We start from the raw sequence: 25,261 nt of genomic DNA on the forward strand, positions 1-25,261 counted from the left end.
CCTACCTTGTAGGCTTACCCAGTATTTTAGACTCTTTGGTGTTTTGTAACAGATGTCTCTTTGCATTCATCAATTCTCCGCTGTACAGTTTGGATTGATTGAGTGATTGATTTTAATTGTCATTTAAAAAAAAACACATACAGTTGAAGTCGGAAGTTTACATACACCTTAGCCAAATACATTTAAACTCAGTTTTTCACAATTCCTGACATTTAATCCTAGTAAAAATTCCCTGACTTAGGTCAGTTGGGATCACCACTTTATTTTAAGAATGTGAAATGTCAGAATAATAGAGAGAATGATTTATTTCGGCTTTTATTTCTTTCATCACATTCCCAGTGGGTCAGAAGTTTACATACACTCAATTAGTATTTGGGAGCATTGCCTTTAAATTGTTTAACTTGGGTCAAATGTTTTGGGTAGCCTTCCACAACCTTCCCACAAAAAGCTAGGTGAATTTTGGCCCATTCCTCTTGACAGAGCTGGTGTAACTGAGTCAGGTTTGTAGGCCTCCTTGCTCGCACACGCTTTTTCAGTTCTGCCCCCAAATTCTCTATAGGATTGAGGTCAGAGTTTTGTGATGGCCACTCCAATACCTTGACTTTGTTGTTCTTAAGCCATTTTGCCACAACTTTGGAAGTATGCTTTGGGTCATTGTCCATTTGGAAGACCCATTTGCGACCAAGCTTTATCTTCCTGACTGATGTCTTGAGATGTTGCTTCAATATATCCACATCATTTTCCATCCTCATGATGCCATTTATTTTGTGAAGTGCACCAATCCCTCCTGCAGCAAAGCAACCCCACAACATGATGCTGCCACCCCCGTGCTTCACAGTTGGCATGGTGTTCTTTGGCTTGCAAGCCTCCCCCTTTTTCCTCCAAACATAACGATGGTCGTTATGGCCAAAGAGTTCTATTTTTGTTTCATCAGACCAGAAGACATTTCTCCAAAAAGTGCGATCTTTGTCCCAACGTGCAGTTGCAAACCGTAGTCTCGCTTTTTTTGGGCAGTTTTGGAGCAGTGGCTTCTTCCTTGCTGAGCGGCCTTTCAAGTTATGTCGATATAGGACTCGTTTTACTGTGGATATAGATACTTTTGTACCTGTTTCCTTCAGCATCTTCACAAGGTCCTTTGCTGTTGTTCTGGGATTGATTTGCACTTTTTGCACCAAAGTACGTTCATCTCTAGGAGACAGAACGCATATCTTTCCTGAGCGGTATGACAGCTGCGTGGTCCCATGGTGTTTAATCTTGCGTACTATTGTTTGTACAGATGAATGTGGTACCTTCAGGCGTTTGGAAATTGCTCCCAAGGATGAACCAGACTTGTGGAGGTCTACAATTCTTTTCCTGAGTTCTTGGCTGATTTCTTTGGATTTTTCCATGATGTCAAGCAAAGAGGCACTGAGTTTGAAGGTAGGCCTTGAAATACATCCACAGGTACACTTCCAATTGACTGAAATTATGTCAATTAGCCTATCAGAAGCTTCTAAAGTCATGACATCATTTTCTGGAATTTTCCTTGCTGTTTATTAAAGGCACAGTCAACTTAGTGTATATAAATGTCTGACTCACTGGAATTGTGATACAGTGAGTTATAAGTGAAATAATCTGTCTGTAAACAATTGTTGGAAAAATTGCTTTTGTCATGCACAAAGTAGATGTCCTAACCGACTTGGCAAAACTATAGTTTGTTATGGAGAAATTTGTGGAGTGGTTGAGAAAAGAGTTTTAATGATTCCAACCTAAGCGTATGTAAACTTCTAACTGTATACTCAAAGATTTTTTAAAGTGACCGGGTGTCGGTGATTTATTTTTATTATGGTCCCTATTTTATACATAAATACATGTACAATTACATAGATAGACACATTACATAGATAGAGATGAAGAAAATGCTCAACCTCCAGATGAGTGTGAGGGGGGTGTTTAAGTTCATTTCTTACAAGCTTGTTTGGCTGGTAGCTTAGATGTTTGGGGCTGCTGGTGAACCATGAAGTGCAGGCATAATCAAAGTGACACTGGACTAGCACACTTACCAGAGTCTTTAGGGTGTCTATAGCTAGGTTTCCATCCAATTAGCGACAGACTTTCATGTGAATATTCTAAAATCTTACTGAAAACAATATGCCTTTTCAGTTTCCTTTAGGAAAATTTGGCGCCGGACAACATGAGAGGGAAGATTTTAATTTACCGGACATTTGAGAAATGTAATGGACATCCATATGCATTCAGATCCAACCTGGCGCAGCCAGCGCCATCACTTAACAAGGGATGTTGGCCAAATGAGCAACATTTACGTGTCCTTAAAAACAGCCGAAATTACAAAAACACTGTGTAGCATATGCAAAACTTTATCGCCTATATTTTGGGACGGGTTTAGGCTACTTTCCTAAAACAATAGTTGTCCACCACCTCACTGTTCAGTTGTCAAATATTTTAGCACTAAATGTATGAGGGCATTGCATGCAAAGGCCTATAGGCTTAGGTGTTCACTATATGATATTCATATCATAGGCCTGCAATAGTTTAAGCTGAATAATAGCCACACCATACCAAACCTTCACGAACGTATCTAAACTTTATTAGGGTAATATCAAAAGTAAGTCAAGCCATTGTTTATAGGGGAAATATGAGCAGAAGAGTAAAAGTAAACAAGGGTAAAAAATGCATTACCCTTCCCTGTGCCCCTAAAGCAAAAATAAAAGTTTCACTATTTTGGACCACACCTCCCCCCAGTAAATTTTGATCTGTCCCTAACCTCATTTCACTTTCACCTTTTTAATGTAGTCTTTTAAACTTGGTCTTTTTATGTATTCTTTTAAAATAGGGCTTTCTACCTTTCATGTTATCCACCTTTTGTTTAAAGAAGTTACTTCCCCGGAGGACGAAAACACCTGTTAAACTCTTATTAGTGCAAAGGCCCCAAGAGGACTGACTGTATCTCCAGCATCAGGGAACCAACCCCCATGTGCTTCCATGAGCTTACCTATGTGTAACAATAGTAGTGTAATGTCAGGGATAGCTGGGCACCGTGTGTGTTTGTGCACACGTGTGCTGCAGTTAAGATCGGAGGCCAGGGAAAGCCATGTATTTTGCAGGCTGTCTGAGCTCTGTGTGTGTCTGTATGTGTGAGTGTGTGTCGCCATCGAGATGAGAAGGGAGGGGTGCTACCATGGAACTGTATGTGTGGTAGAGGTTGTGTGGTGTGGGAGTGGGAGTGGGAATAGGGCTTTAGACAGTGGGCAAGTAGCCAGTGCGTGACTGAATAATTGTGTGGGCTTTGCAGTTCACTGAATGGGAGATTTTACATTTTCTTGCTCTCTGTAGGTCCCTCCTTTGAGCTGGAGCTTTTCCCAAGTAACACGCACAAAGGTGTGCTCCGCTGCATCTGGCAAAATCCTTCTACGTGATCTAAAACCAATTTCACTATTTGAATAAGCTAACACTTATTTTCTTATCTTCTACTTGCAGTCCAAAAAAATCCAGGCTCAACTGAAAGAGCTGCGGTACGGGAAAAAGGATTTAATTTTCAAGGTAAGCACAAAGTGAAAGGGGCTGCTTTATTATGGTACCAGACCAGGAGTAAACAGGTGCTCCAGTCCACCCTGAAAAGATGATCCTATCTGGGGGCACTTGGCTTAATTGAGTCTGCGATTAGTAAGTTCCCACTGGAAGGGATGGCCAGTACACAGAGGACTCACAGGCTTTTGCACAATTGCTTTCCCCTCTTATACTGTAGTCAGTGCAACGTGCATTCTTCTGTTACCACCCTGGAATGTTTCCTTTGGTTTCATGATGTGTACAGCTTCTGACAGATAACTTGCAGGTTCCAGATCTGTTTGTGCTGTCTTGTCAACTCCTATGGTCATTGACATGCCACACATTATTTACACTGTTGTCACATCTCAAAGTGAATAAGCCCCTTTCCAAAAATAAATCTAACTTGTCATGTGTTGCATCTGTTTCCACAAGCGAGAAGTACATTATCCGATGCCAAACCTTTTCTGAGATATTGTTGAAATTTAAGTCAGATCTATGCTGCATTGCCAAATTCCTTGGAAACTAGTATACATAAATCAGTATATGGTGTTAAATATATAAATGAATCCTTATGCAATCCATGAAGACCAATTGAGATAAGGGAGACCTGGACAAGACTACAAGCTCTGGTATCATAAACCAACTACAATAAAATGTAACCCCCATCAGTGAAACAAATCCACAGGTCTATCACATAAAAGTAAACTATACGCTTACACACAACTACACATTATAATCCCATTCTAATTGGTAGAATTGACCTTTTTAAGTGTTGTATTTTTTTGTATCTAAGAATTCATGTAATAATCATTGGCATTTACGGGGACATAGGCTGACCTTTCGGTTTTTGTTTGGAGGGCTGGGTCGAGAAATGTCAGTTGACATTTCTGCCACAGTGCCTCCTATTACCATTTCATAAATGCGAGATTTGATCCTTCAGACCTGTCATTTTTTAAGCTCTGTCAGATGGAATAATGACAGTAGCTAGAAAAGGGCTCAATCCTCCCCGCTGAGTTTAATTCTTCCAATAGCAAATTGTTTGAATATATTGTCCAGTTGGTCCTCTCGACCGTTCAATTTCAATCTCAAGAATGCATGGACTTTTTTGGGGCTTGTGTCACAGGTTGGAAATCGTTGACCCCAAATCTCTCAGGAATGCTCATCCAGAACAACCGTATTTTTCAATCTCCCTGAATTTTTCAACTCTTCAACCTAATAATTATTATGGGCTTTAAAAAATTAAACACAGGTGATATAGTAAACAAAAGAGGCTACTTTTGATTTAATTCCAGTTTTCAGTTCTTGTTTAGTCAAATGAGGCACAGTGAGCAATCGGAACTGTCAGTGATGTGTAAGACCTGACCAAAGGTATTGACTTCAACGCAAAGTAAGAGGTAGACACTTCACTGACTTCAATGTTTTTTCAGCGTTGCAGTGGTGATGCTGAGGTCAGCTATAGGTTTAATCAATAAATGTAGGTATTGATGACTTTACCAATAAGCCACTGGGTGTGTGTCACGTTCCTGACCTGTTTTCTGTTGTTTGGTATGTGTTTAATTGGTCAGGGCGTGAGTTTGGGTGGGTAGTCTATGTTATGTGTTTTCTATGTTGGGTTAATGGGTTGCCTGGTATGGCTCTCAATTAGAGGCAGGTGTTTGGCGTTTCCTCTGATTGAGAGTCATATTAAGGTAGGTTGTTCTCACTGTTTGTTTGTGGGTGATTGTTCCTGTGTCAGTGTATTCCACATGGGACTGTTTCGTTTGTCCGTTCGTTTAAGGTAGTCTGTTCCTGTTCTTGCGTCCTTCGTCTATATGTAAGTTCGTTTGTTTCAGGTCTGTTGCCTTCGTTTATTGTTTTGTAGTTTGTTCTAGTGTTTTGTCAGTGTTTCGTCTGTTTGTAATAAAGTCAGTATGTATTCATCACCCGCTGCGCCTTGGTCCGTTAATACACCACCAGACGAACGTTACAGTGTGACTGTTATAGAACTGCAGTGATGTTTGCAGTGAACATAAGTGTTGGGCATTTTTATGTACAAATACAAAAATACTTTATTGCTAATACGTCACATGTTTTATATATGATAGCATTTTATTCTAACTGATGAGAAGACACCATTCCAATTGTGTGGCTCCTTTTCATGGTTTGCTTCCAAGAGTAACACAGCCAACCGGGAACATTCCCAGAACATTAGTTAAGATTCCCATTAAGTTCTAGTTAGAGTTTTATCTAACATTAGGATGATAACATCTCAAAAACATTCAGAGAGACACATTCATTAGGTTTCCAGGTAATGTAATAACACAATGTACCAGTAATGTTTTCCCAGCAAACCAAAATTGGTTCAGTGAAAGTTCTCAGAACATTCGTTAGGTCGCGGCAAATGTTCTCATAACACAAAAACTGTCCATTCTTGGTGATGATTATAGTATGTTTGTATAAAACATTTGCCTGATGTTGCAAGAACGTTCCTGTAAGACATTTAATGTGCTCTTTAAAGGTTCCCAGAATGTTTCATTAGGCTGTTGGAACAGTCTGGTGAGAACATTGTGGGGACATCACAAAAGTGAACGGGTTATGATAGTAGGTATTTTTAAGTCTTGAGATATTGAAACAGGGATTGTGTATGTGTACCAGAGAGTGAATGGGCAAGACAAAAGATGTAAGTGCCTTTGAACGGGTTATGATAGTAGGTGCCAGGCGAACCGGTTAGTGTCAAGAACCACAACGCTGCTGGGTTTTTCACGCTCAACAGTTTCTCATGTGTATCAAGAATGCTCCACCACCCAAATGAAGGGGGGGGGGGGGGGGTATGTACCCTATATCAGTCCACAGAATCCAAACAGTCTCATCAGTCTACTCTAGCCTACTTCGAGTAGGCTAGGCTACAGTGAGAGTGTGCGTAATTGTACATGCTGAACGACTTTCAATATATGGGAAAATATCGGGCATCAGGTGAGCGACTGTTGGAGAATGGGGTGATGAAGCTTGTGGAAACTTACATTGTCACCATGGAAATGTCACCACGGACAATTTCTTGGTGCCGTCATTGGCCCAGCACCATGAACAAAGTGAGTTGGGAGCTCCCTCCCTCTGCACAAAATAAGGCACCTGCACAGCGGTTGTGCAACGGTGCTGAAGAATGACAAGATGATGGAAACAATAAAGAGAGAACTGGATACTATTACGCACTACAACCAAACAAAGGTACTGTATGTCAAAGTGTCAAGCAAGTGAAAGGTACGAAGATTTGTGTCAACTGTTAGGACAAGGGATAACAGCTAACATTGCATGAAGATGCACACAGTGTCTGACAAGACCTGACTATTTTATGAGCTAACAATAATGGGCATATCGACATTATAATGCCATTATTGCTTTTGTGATGATTTTCACTATTTATCAAGGCTACTTGTCGTTTACAATGATGTTTAGGCTACTGATGTTTTCATCATTTGGCCACGCATCTTGCTGACCCTGCGTCTTGGTGGTTAGGGTATTTCTTTTATTTTGTCATTATAGAAAGAAGCTGTTACTGTGTTCCAACACATACAGTGCCTTCTGAAAGTAATCATACCCCTTGACTTATTCCACATTTTGTTGTATTACAGCCTGAATTCAACATTGATTAAATATAGACCCCCCCCCCCCCCATCTACACACATTACCCCATAATGACAAAGTCTAAACATGTTTTTGGACGTGATCTCATTTACATCAGTATTCACACCCCCTTGCTGTGACACTCCAATTTGAGTTCAGATGCATCCAATTTCCTTTGATCATCCTTGAGATGTTACTACAACTTGATTGGAGTCCACCTGTGGCCAATTCAATTGTTTGGACATGATTTAGAAAGAAACACACCTGTCTATATAAGGTCCCACAGTTGACAGTGCACTTTAGAGCAGAAACGATACCACAAAGTCCAAGGAACTGTCTGTAGATCTCTGAGTTATAATTGTAATGAGGCATATATCTGGGGAAGGCTATAAAACAATTTCTAGATTGTTGAACGTTTCCAAGAGCACAGTGGTCTCCATCATTGGGAAATGGAAAAAATATGTAAGTACCCAGACTCTGCCTAGAGCTGGCCGTCCAACCAAACTGAGCAATGAGATGACCAAGAACCCAATGACCACTCTGAGACTTCCTTGGCTGAGATGGAGAACCTGCCACAAGGACAACAGACTCTACAGCACTTCACCAATCTGGGCTTTATGGGAGAGTGGCCAGACATAAGCCACTCCTGAGAAAAAGGCACATGACAGCACGCCTGGAGTTTGCAAAAAGGCACGTGAAAGACTCCGAGAGCATAAGGCAAAACATTCTATGGTCTGATGAGACACACATTGAGGTGTTTGGCCTAAATGTAAAGCGCTATGTCTGGAGAAAACCAGGCACAGCTCATCACCTGTCTAACACCATCCCTACCGTGAAGCATGGTGGTGGTTAGGGCTGTTGGGGTCACCGTATTACTGCCACACCAGCAGTCATGAGTCATGACCGCAGTAAAATTCCATGTGACCTTTGACAACGGTAATCTCCTCTTATGTACTATAGACATGCGTTGGTAGTACCAAACTCACTAACGACCATTGTGTCGTTAATGGTCCGGTACTCCGGGCTCTATTGTCCCTCTAACCACTCTGACGTCAATGCAAATGCTATAGAAAATCACATCAGACACTTATCATTAAAACTGGATGTGCTTTTAAAACTCACCTCACTTTGATTGATGAATTTGAAGAAAGAAGTTCAATAACAGGTTGAAACTGAGTGGAAAACATGGTCGTTGTGGATGTTGTTTCAAAGTCTAGCACATCCAAATGGACAGCGCTTTATAAGGGGATGATTAGTTCAAAACCCTCATGCACATTAGAGCTTATGCATAGCATAGGCCTATATATGAGTTCAAGCCCGATGATGGTGCCTTTATACAATACATAGCCTACTTATATCATGCATGGCAGAAAAACATTTAAAAACAACTGATTTAAGATGTCTTTGGTACGGAATTGGTTTAGCCTTTACTCCAAAATGAAACAAATTCTAGTAATGACCTTTGAGTGTGGACCGTATTGTTAGGCATACTTATGGACTCGTTACCTTATGCTATGCTTCAAACTTTCGATCCATGAGTCTGGGAGAGAAGGTATAGGTCTAGGCAATGCTGTTGGTTCATTGATTGTGCAGCTTGTGCGACTATACTACAAGTATAGTGAATTTGTATTTGGTTTTGAATAGCCTAGTAATAGTGCATTTTTAATATTTTCATAGTTAATAGGCTGACATGACCTTTAGCTACAGAATATCTCACCACTGTGCATTTCCATCTCCTCCCCTCCCTCCTTCATTCCTTTCCAGAGAGAGGGGATGTCAACAGTTAAATAAAATATGTTTAGTTGTGAAAACATGTTACTATTGATGTTCACAAACAGATTTAACTTGCTTTCCCAAATTAAGCACTGGTTAGCTGCAGGAACAGGGTTGGAGAGCCCATGGCATATGAATAGCTGCATGCTCCTCAAACAGCGGTTGATGTGTGGAGTGAAATAACCTGAGTAGCCTACCCGCATGAATGAAAAACGAACTGACGGGAAAGTGGTCTCCATTCGCTATTCGGGTGCATATGAATGACATGTATTTTTCCCCCTGCTCCTGTTCCTGACAATTTGATAATCGGCCATTCTAAATCGAAACTAATTCGACATCTTAGCAAAGACAAGATTACATTGAGCATAGTCTGATGGGTGAAAAATATGATCACTTGATGAGAGAACAGCATGTGCAGTCTGAGGCAAGGAACAGAGGGCAAGCTTTTTTTGGTGACTTTCTCAAATCATCAAAAGCCTTTAGTCGCATCACGCAGCCCATATTTGTTTGGATTTCTACAGCATTCTAAGGCTTTTATCATTCACAATTAACGTGGTCAAATAACTCTAAATCTAGCATATAGGACCTGTTTCAAATGATCACTTTTATGCTCCAACATAGCCACTTCACATGCACACGCACTCCAGGATGGGAAAAATATCCTTTCTATTTTATGCACTTAAGTTCAATTATATTCTTCATACTATAAAATCATCTAATTGTAACGGTTTTCTTCCTGGGATGAAGGAGAGGACACGCAGCGAGGCTAGTGTTCAACATGATTTAATAAAGAATACATGAGAACACTACAATCAACAAAACAAGAAAATGTGAAAACCGATACAGTCCTATCTGGTGCAGAACACAAAGACAGAAGACAACCACCCACAATCCCCAACACAAAACAAGCCACCTATATATGATTCTCAATCAGGGACAACGATTGACAGCTGTCTCTGATTGAGAACCATATTAGGCTGAACACAGAAACAGACAAACTAGACACACAACATAGAATTCCCACCCAGCTCACGTCCTGACCAACACTAAAACAAGCACAACACATAAGAACTCTGGTCAGGACGTTAAACTAATATTTAAAAAAAAATAGCATGGGATTTAAAAGAATATCTTGTCTGCTAAATGAACAAGCCTCCAGCGTGTGGCATGACGCATAGCCAGATAACATACAGTAGGCCAACTCATATTCTGTGCTTCTGAAATACATTTTCTTCATACAGTATCATAATGTTTCTTTAGACCTGCCTAAAATAAATAATGGATTTATTGTGATGGTGCATGTTACATTTACTTATTATACTTTTTTTTAAATTACATGTTGCAAAGGCACGCATCACTGGCTTGTGTATCCTGAAGATGCCAGGTTTTTTTCCTGCCTGGATATCTCTGGATATACTGTAACTTATTTTAATGCCTGTGATGGCTAGATACATGTGCATGCTCTTCCAATCCTGGCAGGGAAGCCATAACCTTATAGCTCTCTATAATACATTCAGTGGTGGCATGTAGAAGACTTTCCCTTTTGTGACTTCTTTTATAGACACAATTCAATATATATGGGTCAATTTGCCCGTATAGTCTTCAGAGCACTCTCGAATGATGACAGTTATTTTAATGGTTCTACTCTCCACCGTATGTACCCCACACCCATATTGTATATTCCCCACAGAAACCATCTGTGAGCCTTCGGTGGCAGTTCTTCAGTGGTCAATTCTTCCAAAGAAGCAAATTCAACACTCAATAGTCTTTAACGCATCTCGCTGCACTCGTGTTATTCTCCAATTAAAAAACATATATTGACATTTTCAAATTGCGTCTGTATAGCCCGCTTAACAAGGAACAAAGCCTTCATTGCATACAGTATACAGCTGAGATGTTTACAGCATGAAAATAACCCCACTTGCTATTGACTAGCGATGTTTGATAATCTTTGCTGTCCAATTACCTTGAAAAGGACTGCTTTGAATCGTTTGTAAGCGCTTCAGTATCCACCATCTTCTTCAGAGTAATTTAGGGTAGGGAGCAATGACTACTACCTCTGCCTTTTCAATCGTCATTTGATATGAGGAAATTATATACTAGCCTTTATGCCTGTGATACTTAGGAACAATATTCATAAAATAGGAATTTTAAGAATGGTCCATGGGGGATCTAAAGAATAATCCTTTCACATTGTTTATTATTTTCAGATCAAATTACATTTTATTTGTCACAGGCGCCTAATACAACAGGTGTAGACCTTACAGTGAAATGCTTACTTACAAGCCCTTAACCAACAATGCAGTTCTAAGAAAAGTAAGTAAAAAATAGAAAATAAAAGTAACGAATAATTAAACAGCAGCAGTAAAATAACAATAGTGAGGCTATATACCGGGGGTACTGGTACAGAGTCAATGTGCGGGGGCACCGGTTAGTCGATGTAATTGAGGTAATATGTACATGTAGGTACAGTAGAGTTAAAGTGACTGTGCATAGGTAATAAACAGAGAGTTAAACAGAGAGTAGCAGCAGCGTAAAAGAGGGGTCTGGGTAGCCCTTTGATTAGCTGTTCAGGAGTCTTATGGCTTGGGGGTAGAAGCGGTTAGGATCCTTTTGGACCTAGACTTGGCGCTCCGGTGCCGTGTGGTAGAAGAGAGAACTGTCTATGACTAGGGTGGCTGGAGTATTTGACAAATTTTAGGGCCTTCCTCTGACACCGCCTGGTATAGAGGTCCTGGATGGCAGGAAGCTTGGCCCCAGTGATGTAATGGGCCGTACGCACTACCCTCTGTAGTGCCTTGCGGTCGGAGGCCGAGCAATTGCCATACCAGGCAGTGATGCAACCAGTCAATATGCTCTCGATGGTACAGCTGTAGAACCTTTTGAGGATCTGAGGACCCATGCCAAATCTTTTCAGTCTCCTGAGAGAGAATAGACTTTGTCATGCCCTCTTCACGACTGTCTTGGTGTGCTTGAACCATGATAGTTTGTTGGTGATGTGGACACCAAGGAACTTGAAGCTCTCAACCTGCTCCACTACAGCCCCGTCGATGAGAATGGGGGCGTGCTCGATCCTCCTTTTCCTGTAGTCCACAATCATCTTCTTTGTCTTGATCACGTTGAGGGAGAGGTTGTTGTCCTGGCACCACATGGCCAGATCTCTGACCTCCTCCCTATAGGCTGTCTCATCGTTGTCGGTGATCAGGCCTACCACTGTTGTGTCATCGGCAAACTTAATGATGGTGTTGGAGTTGTGCCTGGGAATGTAGTCATGAGTGAACAGGGAGTACAGGAGGAGACTGAGCACACACCCCTGAGGGGCCCACGTGTTGAGGATCAGAGTGGCGGATGTGTTGTTACCTACCCTTACCACCTGGGGGCGGCCCGTCAGGAAGTCCAGGATCCAGTTGCAGAGGGAGGTGTTTAGTCCCAGGTTCCTTAGCATAGTGATAAGCTTTGAGGGCACTATGGTGTTGAATAGCATTCTCACATAGGTATTATTTTTGTCCAGGTGGGAAAAGGCAGTGTTGAGTGCAATAGAGATTGCATCATCTGTGGATCTGTTGGGGCGGTGTACAAATTGGAGTGGGTCTAGGATTTCTTGGATAATGGTGTTGGTGTGAGCCATGCCTTTCAAAGCCCTTCATGGCTACAGATGTGAGTGCTACGGGTCGGTAGTCATTTAGGCAGGTTACCTTAGTGTTCTTGGGCACAGGGACTATGGTGTTCTGCTTGATTTCTTGGTTTCAGTGTAAACGGTTTGTTCTGAATCACAGTTCTGTCCATGACTGTGCTCTGCAAGAAATCCACTGCAATAACAAAACAAAACTTCTGCAATGCCTCATTCAAAAGGCTGACTTGTGGCATTGCTACATCTCAGTGATGCCTTCAATGGCACAACAGTTAATGTCATTGCTCGCTCACTGAAACCTGGAGACAACTTGACAATAGTACAGCCACATAGAGATTTTGTTTACTCCAAAAATGTATTTAGTCAATAGTTTTTCTGTTGACGGATGATGGACAACAGAGATGCTTGCCTGTCCAAAAAACTGCCAAGATGTCCGCCTTTGTACGTTTGCAACTTGTACTGAAAAGTTTGAGATGAGTTGAGCTTTTGACGGACAAAAACGGATAATGATGAATGCGTATGTGTATTTTATATGTCTTTTTGTGGCCTCAGCCTGAGTGTACTTGCTCTGTTTTCTTACCATGTGAAGACAAATAAAGAATAGGACTACTTCTTCCTTTTGATCAGATCAATTGGGTGATCTCAGCAGCACTCTGAATTTGAGTATTTCACTTTTACACAATGTTACTGATGCAACACCCAACATGTAAATGTACTACAAAGGAGGGTGTAAACCAACCTTGCCACATAATCAACACAACACAGGTGCAGTTCAAAGCGCCTTCACAATGCCAATGACAGTAGAAACATGAAATCAGGTGTAAGCATTTCTGTATGATCTAAGAGCAGGAAAATACAGGATACATTCAGACACTAGACAACTCAGAAAGGTCACACACTCTTAAAAAAAGGGTCCCCATAGGAGAACCCTTTGAAAACCCCTTTTTGGTTCCAGGTAGAACCCTTTTGGGTTCCATGTAGAACCTTTTCCACAGAAAGTAATTTTTTTGTAAGATTCTAGAGAAGAGGAGGGGAAGATAAGAAACAACATGTTCCACAACAGTATGGTGGACATATTTAAAACTTCTTAGGGATCGGTGTCCCGTCAATGGGAAAGTTGTAAATCCTGCAGCACCTTGTGTCACAATCGCAGATTTTAGAGAAACAACAAATGTCGGTACATATAAGTGAGTTATATCGGCTGAAAGCTTAAATTATTGTAAATATAACTGCACTGTCCAATTTACAGTAGCTATTACAGCGAGAAAAAAATGTCATGCTGTTTTTTGAGGAGAGCTCCTAACAACAAAACACTTTTTTCACCGCGATAGGTTTGATAAATTCACCTCTGAAGGTGAAATGTGTACTTACATTCTGAAATCTTACTCTGATTTATCACCAAAAGGGTCCCAGAGATAACATGAAATGTCGTTTTGTTAGATAAAATCCTTTTTCATATCCTAAAAAGGTCCATATGGCATGCACGATCGATTTTGTATTTCCACCCGTTCAATTTGAAAAGAAAGGAATCTGTGAAAATCTAACCCTAAACATTGTTTCAACCAGTCAAATCACGTTTGTATGTATACCTCAGAGATCCTAGAATGTAACCAGACTTCACTATATCATTAGGGGTGTAGTATATCCTATAGGACACCAAATTTGGTCAGAGAGCGACGCCTTCATGGCACGCCAATGACGTGGGCGGTCTTCACTTGATCGACTCTAACTTTGTCAAATAATCACCAATCGGGGTCAAACAAAGCTAGCTAGATAGCCAATGAGCTGGGCTTTACGGGAGTATACGGAAACCCTGTATCCGTCGTAAAATGTATCTGCTAACCTTGTGCAAGCATGCCTTTTCCTTTTGGTCATAAATTATAAGAATATTCAGAGTTATGAAGTTATAAAAACTGGTTGTTTTGCAAATGTTGAAATTATAATATAGCTACTAATACTGGAAAAGGTCCAAGTATACAGGTCCAAGTATACAGATTTTACGATATTCTTGCAGAGAAATGTAATATGAATGCAATGTTTCCTTCACGATTTGCCCAAATGTACCTGGGTGACTTCACACTAAATGTCATGTAGTTCGCTCATACTTCGAGTTATCCGTCTGAAAATGTTCACTTACACGGCTGCCATCTTGTGGACACCATCAGATTTACAACCAGAGCGATGGCTAGAACTGGGACCTCTGTTGCATTTCAAAGATGGTGGTAGAAAAAAACTGCTTGGTTTTTTCTTTGTATTTTCTTCTACCAGATCTATTGTGTTATATTATTTTCGTTCAATTCACATTTCCACAAACTTCAAAGTGTTTCCTTTCAAATGGTACCAAGAATATGCATATCCTTGCTTCAGGGCCTGAGCTACAGGCATTTAGATTTGGGTATGTCATTTTAGGCGAAAATTGAAAAAAAAGGGGGAAAAGGGGGCTATCCCTAAGTTTTAATTAAGCGATGGCGGAAGTAGGGGTGTGGCAGGTGCGGCAGCACCCCATGGTCTACCGCACCTTTGAATTTAAGATGGGTTAAATGGAATAGTAACTGAACTGGACAATGACTGTAGGCCAACCTCTCACATGTATCAAAATATAAAATGAACTTGTGCAAAATTAAGTATTTCTTGCAAATGTAAATTTTGTCTCGGGAACAGGAGTGGAGAAATATTTAATCAAATCAAATACAACAGGTGTAGACCTTAACGTGGAATGCTTTCTTACAAGCCCTTAACCAACAAATACATTTAAAAAAGTAACACAATAACAAGGCTATATACAGGGGGTACCGGTACGAAGTCAATGTGCAGGGGTACACGTTAGTCGAGGTAATTGAGGAAATTTGTAAATGTACTGTAGGTAGGGGTAAAGTGACTATGCATAAATAATAAACAGCGAGTAGCAGCAGTGTAAAAACAAAGGGTGGGGGGCCTAGTATGTAGGTCCTGGATGGCAGGAAGCTTGGCCCCAGTGATTTACTGGGCCGTACGCACTACCCTCTGTAGCGCCTTACGGTTGAATGCTGAGCAGTTGACATACCAGGCGATGACGCAACCGGTCAGGATGCTCTCGATGGTGCAGCTATAGAACTTTTTGAGGATCTGGGGACCCATGCCAAATCTTTTCAGTCTCCCGAGGGGGATGGGAAGGGGAAGATACATAACGTTATGCATCCAAGACGAACTGAAATATTATCAGAAGCACGTTGGATCCTTTTCACAGCCTTCATTTCCTTAAAAGCAAAAGCAGTCAAACTGATGTCCTTTTGCGTGGGAATATTCACTCCCCTGTGTTAAGATTTTCTCCCCGGTCCCTAAACGTCTAGTGAGGCCAAGTTGAGTAATAAGTAGCCAACTAAATGTCTGAAATTATAAGCAGAAACATAACTATGTAGGCTTTTAAAAAATCCTGCACCCCTATGAAAATAATCTTTACGCCGTCCCTGGACATATTAGGACATTTTCAATTAGAGTCTGATGTAGCATGTATGTGCTAATGTACACCATGCAACACTACACATCTCCATAATAGCCATAGGTCTTACGTGAACTGACACCCCCACATATAGTCTCCTACACATATTCACGGTCGAACATTTAGACCTGAGCTTTTTCCATGCCAGAAGACGTTGACCTTGTAATTTGTGAACATACGCCTGTCCAGTATATCATTCGGAGAGCCCTGTAAAAGGCGCGCTATAAACTTTCACAATGTGAAGTCCATCACCCGGGCTGTTTTACACACCCTCTGTAAATCCCCTCCTATTAAGCATGTCCTCCTTCCCTGATGAGTTCCTCAAAATTGTAATGAGTCCTTCTAGAATCAATTCATTTCAACTCAGTCAATTCACATAATGAATCAGATTAAATTTGTTCATAGGGCGAATAAAAACAAGCCTTTTTGAAATTTCCAATTTATGGATTGAATTTTAATTGAGTTGAGATCGAGTTGACCTCAACCCATGCTCTCGAGCATGCTTGATGGTTTTACCGGTGCCATTTTTTTCATTGAGAAGATCAAACCGTTGGTGAAGAGCCATCATGTTTTAGTCGAGACGGTCTTGAATAAATTTACTCCCCCTTATCCTCCTATAGTATGTAACCCTGAAGTTTGAGCCGTGAAATGTACTGGTCTACACATTGAGACGCTTTTGAGGGGAAGGTGTCTAGCAGTGTATAGCTTGGCTTACTGTTACCACATCGTACGGGGATAAGTCGCGGATATGTATTTATTTTGTTAAAAGCAGAAGGGTATTCGTAATCCTAAAAGCCAGACTGTAGGCTACATTTTCACTATGTTGGAATACTGGAACTTGCAATTGCAGAAATATTCTGCCTTTTTCATGGATTGTAAAAAGGTAGTTTGGTGATATATCAGTCGATTTAAAGTAAAACTCATTATCCCAATTCACCTTATTGCTCAAACAGTTTGGTATGTACTGTAATTGAGCCATGTTCAATCAAATCTTCTTGATTCTGTCATGTTTTTATTGTAGGCTTTTGGGGTAATCATTTTGAGAGGAACACAAAAGTGATGAACCCACGCAGAGCAAGTCTTAGCAAGCGCCTCTGACTGAAGTGACTGCATAACCTATATTTAGTAGTCAAGACACGGTAGGTTAGGAAATTGCTGTGTTTGCAAGAGTTCAACTGTTTCAGCTCAAGTATCTTGTCTTTCCGCAGGGACAGCAGCTAATGGATCTGGAGCACAAGTTAACCATTGCCAAAGAAGAGCTGGAAAAGGCCGCACTGGACAAGGTGGATGTCATTAAAATGTTACTTCATTGTAATCCATCACTTTTCAGTCTTTCACTTTGATATTTGGTCACTTCTTGTTTGTATTGTGTTTCTCCTCTTCATTTCTTCTCGGGGATAATGTTCTCGGTCTAACCTATTGAAATGCTTTGCACTGCCAAACTATTTTAAGTGTAGCTTTTTGCTCCTAAGTTACTAAATGAATAAATGGATGGCATGAGACTACGCTTGTGCCCTACAGTTTTCATGGCCCTATTTATATTTATGGACGCTTCGAAGGAGTTTCATTGTGCTATTCTACAGTAGGTGTAGGGATGAATGCATAATTGTGGAATGGCTGGTAAAAAGGCTCCTGAACAGCGTCTACCCCCAAGTCATAAGACTGCTGAACAGTTAATCAAATGGCCAGACTATTTATATTGTCGCCCTTTATTATTTATTTGTACCTCTTTATTTTATTGCACTGACGTCTCTTGCACTGGCTCTATGCACACTCACTAGACTCTACTCACACATACTACACTGACACTCCAACACACACTACATACGCTAACACACACATGCATATTGAAGCCACACACGTTCACAGTCTTCACACACGCCTCTGCTACTCTGTTTATTATATACCCTGTTTGCCTAGTCACTTTTACCCCTACCTACAGTTGTCGTCGGAAGTTTACATACACTTAGGTTGGAGTCATTAAAACTCGTTTTTCAACCACTCCACAAATTTCTTGTTAGCAAACTATAGTTTTGGCAAGTCGGTTAGGACATCTACTTTGTGCATGACACAAGTAATTTTCCCAACAATTGTTTACAGACAGATTATTTCACTGTATCACAATTCCAGTGGGTCAGCATACTTCCAAAGTTGTGGCAAAATGGCTTAAGGACAACAAAGTCAAGGTATTGGAGTGGCCATCACAAAGCCCTGACCCCCAATCCTATAGACAATTTGTGGGCAGAACTGAAAAAGCATGTGCGAGCAAGGAGGCCTACAAACCTGACTCAGTTACACCAGCTCTGTCAGGAGGGATGGGCCAAAATTCACCCAACTTATTGTGGGAAGCTTGTGGAAGGCTAACCGAAACGTTTGACCCAACTCAAACATGTTATAGGCAATGCTACCAAATACTAATTGAGTGTATGTAAACTTCTGACCCACTGGGATTGTGATGAAAGAAATAAAAGCTGAAATAAATCATTCTCTCTACTATTGTTCTGACATTTCTCATTCTTAAAATAAAGTGGTGATCCTAACTGACCTAAGACAGGGAGTTGTTACTAGAATTAAATGTCAGGAATTTTTAAAAACTGAGTTTAAATGTATTTGGCTAAGGTGTATGTACACTTCAACTGTACATGTACATACTGTATTACCTCAACTACCTCGTACCCATGCACTTTGACTCGGTACTGATACTCCTTGTATATAGCCTCGTTATTGTTATTTTATTGTGTTACTATTTCAGTTTTTATTTAGCAAATCTTTTTCTTACTTTTTAACTGCGTTTTTGGGAATGGGCTCATAAGTAAGCATTTCACGGTAAAGTCTACACCTGTTGTATTTGGCGCATGTGACCAAAAAAATGTGATTTGATAACGGTTACATTTTATCAGTGAGTGGATATACAATAATTGGTGTGTAATTGAGGTAATTGTCAGATTAATGTAGAAAGGGAAGCCCCAGTGATTGTTATTTACTGTTACATTGATGGATGGTCAAAGACTCATATCTGTTTGCTTCTGTTGCTTGGAACAGGAGTCTCAGTTGAAGGCACTGAAGGACACAGTGCACATCTGCTTCTCTGCTGTTCTGCACAACCAGCGCACCAGCAGCCACAGGTTCCCCGCCACCCCAACCCACTTGTTCAGATACTCCTCGCTCGTCAACAGCTCCAGAGTCACCTTTCAGCAGCCACACGCCAAGGTAATGCAACTCCCGCCAGTTGAGAGGAACAGCAATAGGCATAAACATTGCAGCAGATTTTCGGGGTGACGACCACAGAGCAAAGTACCCATTTCTCAATCGAATGCACCCAGTGTCAGTCCCTGTAGAGGAGTTGTTCCGAACATAATTACTACTAAAGACAATAGTCGGGCAAATAGGATTGCAGAAGTCGTTCAAAATAATAGCATTTCCAAATACAGCAGGCTTTTGTGTAATTTATGTTACTCTTCACACTCTATTGCCAGGAAAATAAGACCCAATTATTTGAAATGTAAGGGTGTGCTATCGGCACTTGTTTTCAATAAACATTATAATTAAATGTGACACATTCTTTGTTGAATGTCTTTCAAAGTCGTATTCATAGAGCATTTAACAAAATGACTTAATCCCCTGTGAGAAAACCAAGGGTGACAGTGGCAAAGCGAAAGGTTATCTATTGAAAACAGGATTATGACTTAAGGGAGGACTAACCTGGGGAACCTCTATACGCACGTTTTCGGTCAAAACGGTCACTATGATAGAGTGCACAGTGAAACACCTACAGGCCACAATAACTCAAAGTTGGATATGTTGTGAGTGATTTATAGAGAAGATCAGTAAGGATTTCTTTTGAGGGGCGCTATTAGCAACTAGCTTACAGGATTGACAGCTGATTTGTTATACTGACACCTGGCTGTCACTCTGATTAGTTGGGTAGGTACTGTCACAAGATATAGGCCTAACATCCTCCACCCACACAAAAAAAATGGATGATAAGAAAAATAAATGTGAATTGTAATGGAGCAGGTTTCTAGATCATGATTAGCTTATCATTAGTAGCTTTCCACGGTAAATAGAAAAGTGATTTACCTCATAAAGAGTATAAATAAAGGTTTGTGTCTTACTCTGCCCAAGGATATGTAGCAAAGTTTGTCAGCAGCGTTGTAAAGAGGATGAATCCTTTGAGGGCACAGATAAAAAAAAAAAAATAAAAAAAAGATTTACGGCCTCCCTCTCAGTGACTGTACTTTTTCACATGAAAACGAAATTGAGCTCAATTCTTCCATCACATTCATCTGTTCTGAACTAAAGGGAAAAGGGGGTACCTAGTCAACTGAAATGTGTCTTCCGTATTTAACCCAAACCCTCTGAATCAGAGAGGTGCGGGGGACTGCCATAATTGACATCCACGTCTTCAACATCCCATTCACTTCATTTATACGCTGTGCAAAGTCATGTCGGACCTAATCACAGGTCATATCAGTCAGCTACTGCAGTCATATCAAAATCAGAATATTCAAAGTCAATCACAGCTCTGTTGCGATTTCTTATTGGCCCTGATCCTAGTGAGCAATCCTGTTTCAAAGAGGCTTTAATCCCTGATGCAGTCGGAAGTCATTCTGCCTCTCTGTGTGTTGGGTGTCAAGCTAAGAGCCTTGACGTTAGCTATGTGCCACCCAGAGGACTTTACAGCTCTTTCAGAGAACGCTCCAATACCCCTCCACACGGAAGCAACACATAAAGCAAAAAATGTAATGGACACTTTATCTCCAAAGATATAAACTATAGTCAATGTTCACAATGGCAGAGGATGACTCTATTACAGCCGATGTGAGTGAAATGTTCCGGGCCTCGTCTCATGTTCCAAGCCAAATGAAGGGGGTTGAGGGTGGTGGGTGAAGGAGGGTAGTGTGTCTGACAAAAGGAAAGACAACTGAGGGAAAACATACGTACAGGTGCTAGGGATCTGCTTATGCAAATCAAGATTTTTACTTCTCACTTGATTAGCATACAGATAGCTCCACTCCATCCTGAGCAGTCGCTACGGCCATCCGCTGCTGTAACCACGGATACTGCCTGCGGGGTGAATCAAAGATGGTTCTCCTCACTGTAAAGATAACTAGTCCTCCATCTCTATCTGTTGTCGCTGTCTGTTCAATGTAAAGGGGCCCACATCTAATATAAATCGCTGTCAAAGATGGGGACCACTGACAAACGTTAACACCACCCCACATTTCGCTTGTTGATTTGCCATGCAATGTTTCCTCCTTTTGCGGGAGGCCAACTCGAATGGGCTCAATATGCTCAGGCAAGCCGGGCCTCTTACAAATGTAACCAAATGTATTCCATCAGCCCTTTCATGGCCCAGTTTCCGTTGCATATTTGGTTATCTATTAAGTATTTAATAGAAATGAATAGCTACTAAACACATTCTGTTGGACATGCTGATACGTGTTAGTATGCCAGACTAGCCTGACAAGGGCCATTATTGTCTGTGATTAAAAGGTACAATTATTTTGCACAGAAAGCAATATAATATTGCATCATTGAAATGAGAAAGGTTTGAAGGGCTACCATTATTTCCTCTACAGCTTACAAAATATAATGCTTATGCAAGCAATCTTATGCTAAAACCCACTTTCAGTCTTTGGATTCCAAAGTGGATAAGTACTGGGATATTTGTGTGTACCAGCTACCCTCTCAGCATCATGTTTGGTGTTTAAGTTTCTAAACGTAATGGGCCTTAAGCTCCACTAGACAACAATTACTAGATAAGACTTCAGTCTTTGGCTGCAGACACAATCCCCTGTTGGTGAGAGATTCATTAGTGAGAGGTTGCCGGGATCAGCAAGATCAGGGTGGAAGTCTCTTCATATTTAACAGGCCGAGGGAGGAAGCCAAGTCATGTGGTGGTGGTGATAGCATGCAATTTTCATCCAAGTAATGGGAGATGATGTGTGGAATGTGGATTCTGTGGAATGCTTGGGGCAGTAATTTACTGCCTAAAGAAACAGCTGGATATTTATTTGCTGGCTTCCTCTCTGAACTTTCCTTTTGACTTGTTGATGGTTTCTCCAGCTGAAATCAGTTGCGGGGGTAAACAGTGAGGTTTTTTTGTACCTTTTTTTTTCTTCTTTTTTTTTACAGTGTAGAGAAGTATTGCTATGATCAGAACGCATTGGATCTCTTAAAATATGCAACATTCATTTGAATGAGTTTAAATTTCTCTTTTAACGAAGTCCATGAGATGCACAGGAATAATTCATGCAGATTGAAAGGGAAGTGTGCAACACATGCCATGAAACTGCAGAGTGAAGTATTGCGAAAACTATTTTAAATGTTATAGTTGTTTTTGTTAATATTTCTGTTAAGATCGATGTGCTGTGAGAGCTGTTGAGAGAACAGAAAATGAACTCTCCAGGACAGCCATCCATGCATGAATTTCTAAAGACATGACATCTCTTGTGGCCCTTGAGTAGCAGGACCATTGGGAGCAGAAAACCATTTCAGCAGGCACTCATACCCCATCGCTGTTCCATTGAATTGTCCTGGTCCTGACGGATTCTGTCAAAAAGAACTGAAATAATTCATGATACGTACGTTGAAATAGGTCACTTCAAGAGGCAAATTCAAAATAACTTTTAATTTGATAAAAAATCTGTATTTTTCTCTATGGGAAGTAGCTGTGGTATAAGCAAAATAAAATGCTCAGGGCTGTCCAGTTCAATGAAAAACAAACCGCTTTAAATGCACCTCGGTACCAAATCTCTTGTCATGGCCTATTTCAACAGAGATGCACTGTGTGTCATGACTTATAGCAATCTTATCCATACCTGTCATGTTCCACCTTCCATATTTAGAATTTCCTTTTCTCTCCTGCACTTCTTTCTCGCAGGATATCCCGAAAGTTCAGAGAATCATCACAGCCAGTAAATCGCCTGCGAACATTGGGGTAATGAGGAGAGAAAGTAGTCCCGGAGTCAAGGACTGCCAGATGGAAAAGGTGAACCTTTGGAGTAATTAATATGTAATAGCCTATTTGTGACCCTCAGGCCCCAATCCAGCAGGTTCGTCTGTTCATTAAATTCCTTTTAATCCTTCAGTCATTACGGATCACTGGCAACTTTTACCCCAAAACGTTGCACAGTGTTACACCGGCACTGTGGCTAATTTCAGATCACAGGATCTGGGTCAATCAACAACTAGTCTGTGAGGCTTGGGGCAGGCTTTCAATGTCATTGGAGAAAAATTATTTGTTGTAAATGTTTGTATGTTCAAGAAATCAAGCCGGTCTTCGCTGAAGACACAAACAAACAAACTCAAGCCACTTTTATTAGACGAATGCGATCTCACGGTCTGCGTTGTATGTATGGTTAAGATCCGTGGACGAGGAAGCCAAATACGACTGCCCAACTCTATTGGATTGGGCGGCAGGGAAGGGACAGTTCCAGGGAGGAAGGTTCTTCTTGACATGTGGTTATCAATAACCATGACAGAAATGAGGCGGGGGGACGCTGGGGAGAGACAGTGCACGGTCCAGAGGGATCCTTTCCAGAGAGAAAATTACCCTCTATGGAGAAACGTGTCAAAAAGATAGTCCGGTAATGAACCTGTGCCAAAAACAATGTTCGCTCCTGTCGTGTTATTGATGATATCATTTTGGCGGGGCCGTAAAAGTGGAAATCCTGCAGCAAAGAGACCTGTCAAGTTCTACTTTTCTTCCACTGTGTGATTGGATGAGATGGAGAGAGGGAAGGGATATTATAAATGAGTTATGACAGTTTATAACAACTGTTATAATGCGCTATAAGTGTACATCAAGGCATGATAAATGCATTTATAAGGCATCGTTTGTGTGTGCCGCGTGCCTCATAGAAAGTTTTACCATGTGTTCTCTTACAATGTGCACATTTAGGAATTGTTATACTGCAATCCTTAAATCTCCTCTTTATAGGCAGCTTCACCAACCACCCTTGGCACTTTTAATATTCCTGTATCATACAAAATTAATGAGCTTGGGGATTGCAAAATGGTGTTCTGAAACAACCGTGTACTCTTTTTAGGATCCTTCTAACCAGTCAAAGTTCAAGTTTAAGAACATGTATCCCAACATAGTTTTAAAGCAAAAGAAGCCTAGAGCAATAAACATTTTTGCACATCATGTTTATCCAAACAGACAATTAATTCACCAAGTTCTGTGATGTTTTCAGTGAAGCGATGAGTGTTTTCCAATATATCTGCAGTGATCAAATCAAATGTATTTATATAGCCCTTCTTTCATCAGCTTATATCTCAAAGTGCTGTACAGAAACCCAGCCTAAAACCCCAAACAGCAAGGAATGCAGGTGTAGAAGCACGGTGGCTAGGAAAAACTCCCTAGAATGGCCAGAACCTAGGAAGAAACCTAGAGAGGAACCAGGCTATGAGGGGTGGCCAGTCCTCTTCTGGCTGTGCCGGGTGGAGATTATAACAGAACATGGCCAAGATGTTCAAATGTTCATAGATGACCAGCATGGTCAAATAATAATAATCACAGTGGATGTCGAGGGTGCAACAGGTCAGCACCTCAGGAGTAAATGTCAGTTGGCTTTTCATAGCCGATCATTAAGAGTATCTCTACCGCTCCTGCGGTCTCTAGAGAGTTGAAAACAGCAGGTCTGGGACAGGTAGCACGTCCGGTGAACAGGTCAGGGTTCCATAGCCGCAGGCAGAACAGTTGAAACTGGAGCAGCAGCACGGCCAGGTGGACTGGGGACAGCAAGGAGTCATCAGGCCAGGTAGTCCTGAGGCATGGTCCCAGAAAGAGAGAAAGAAAGAAAGAAAGAGAGAGAGAAAGAGAGAATTAGAGAGAGCATACTTAAATATACACAGGACATCGGATAAGACAGGAGAAATACTCCAGATATAACAGACTGACCCTAGCCCCCCGACACATAAACTACTGTAGCATAAATACTGGAGGCTGAGACAGGAGGGGTCGGAAGACACTGTGGCCCCATCCGACGATACCCCCAGACAGGGCCAAACAGGCAGGATATAACCCCACCCACTTTGCCAAAGCACAGCCCCCACACCACTAGAGGGATATCTTCAACCACCAACTTACCATCCTGAGACAAGGCCGAGTATAGCCCACAAAGATCTCCGCCACGGCACAACCCAAGGGGGGGGCGCCAACCCAGACAGGAAGATCACGTCAGTGACTCAACCCACTCAAGTGACGCACCCCTCCTAGGGACGGC

The 25,261-nt window shown here is 41.2% G+C and overlaps 1 protein-coding gene across 1 annotated transcript in view; it reads left to right on the plus strand.

Moving 5' to 3' along the window:
- Positions 1-23,043, plus strand: part of LOC120025084 (leucine zipper protein 2-like) — a 60,410-nt gene extending 37,367 nt beyond the window's left edge. The window contains exons 7-10 of the mRNA XM_038969519.1: positions 3,478-3,540; positions 17,237-17,311; positions 19,071-19,238; positions 22,915-23,043. Coding sequence (XP_038825447.1) covers positions 3,478-3,540; positions 17,237-17,311; positions 19,071-19,238; positions 22,915-23,043 — 435 coding nt within the window. The remainder of the gene's footprint in view (positions 1-3,477; positions 3,541-17,236; positions 17,312-19,070; positions 19,239-22,914) is intronic.
- Positions 23,044-25,261: the final 2,218 nt, after the last annotated feature.

Source organism: Salvelinus namaycush, chromosome 30 (genome assembly GCF_016432855.1).
Source record: "Salvelinus namaycush isolate Seneca chromosome 30, SaNama_1.0, whole genome shotgun sequence".
NCBI lineage: Eukaryota > Metazoa > Chordata > Actinopteri > Salmoniformes > Salmonidae > Salvelinus > Salvelinus namaycush.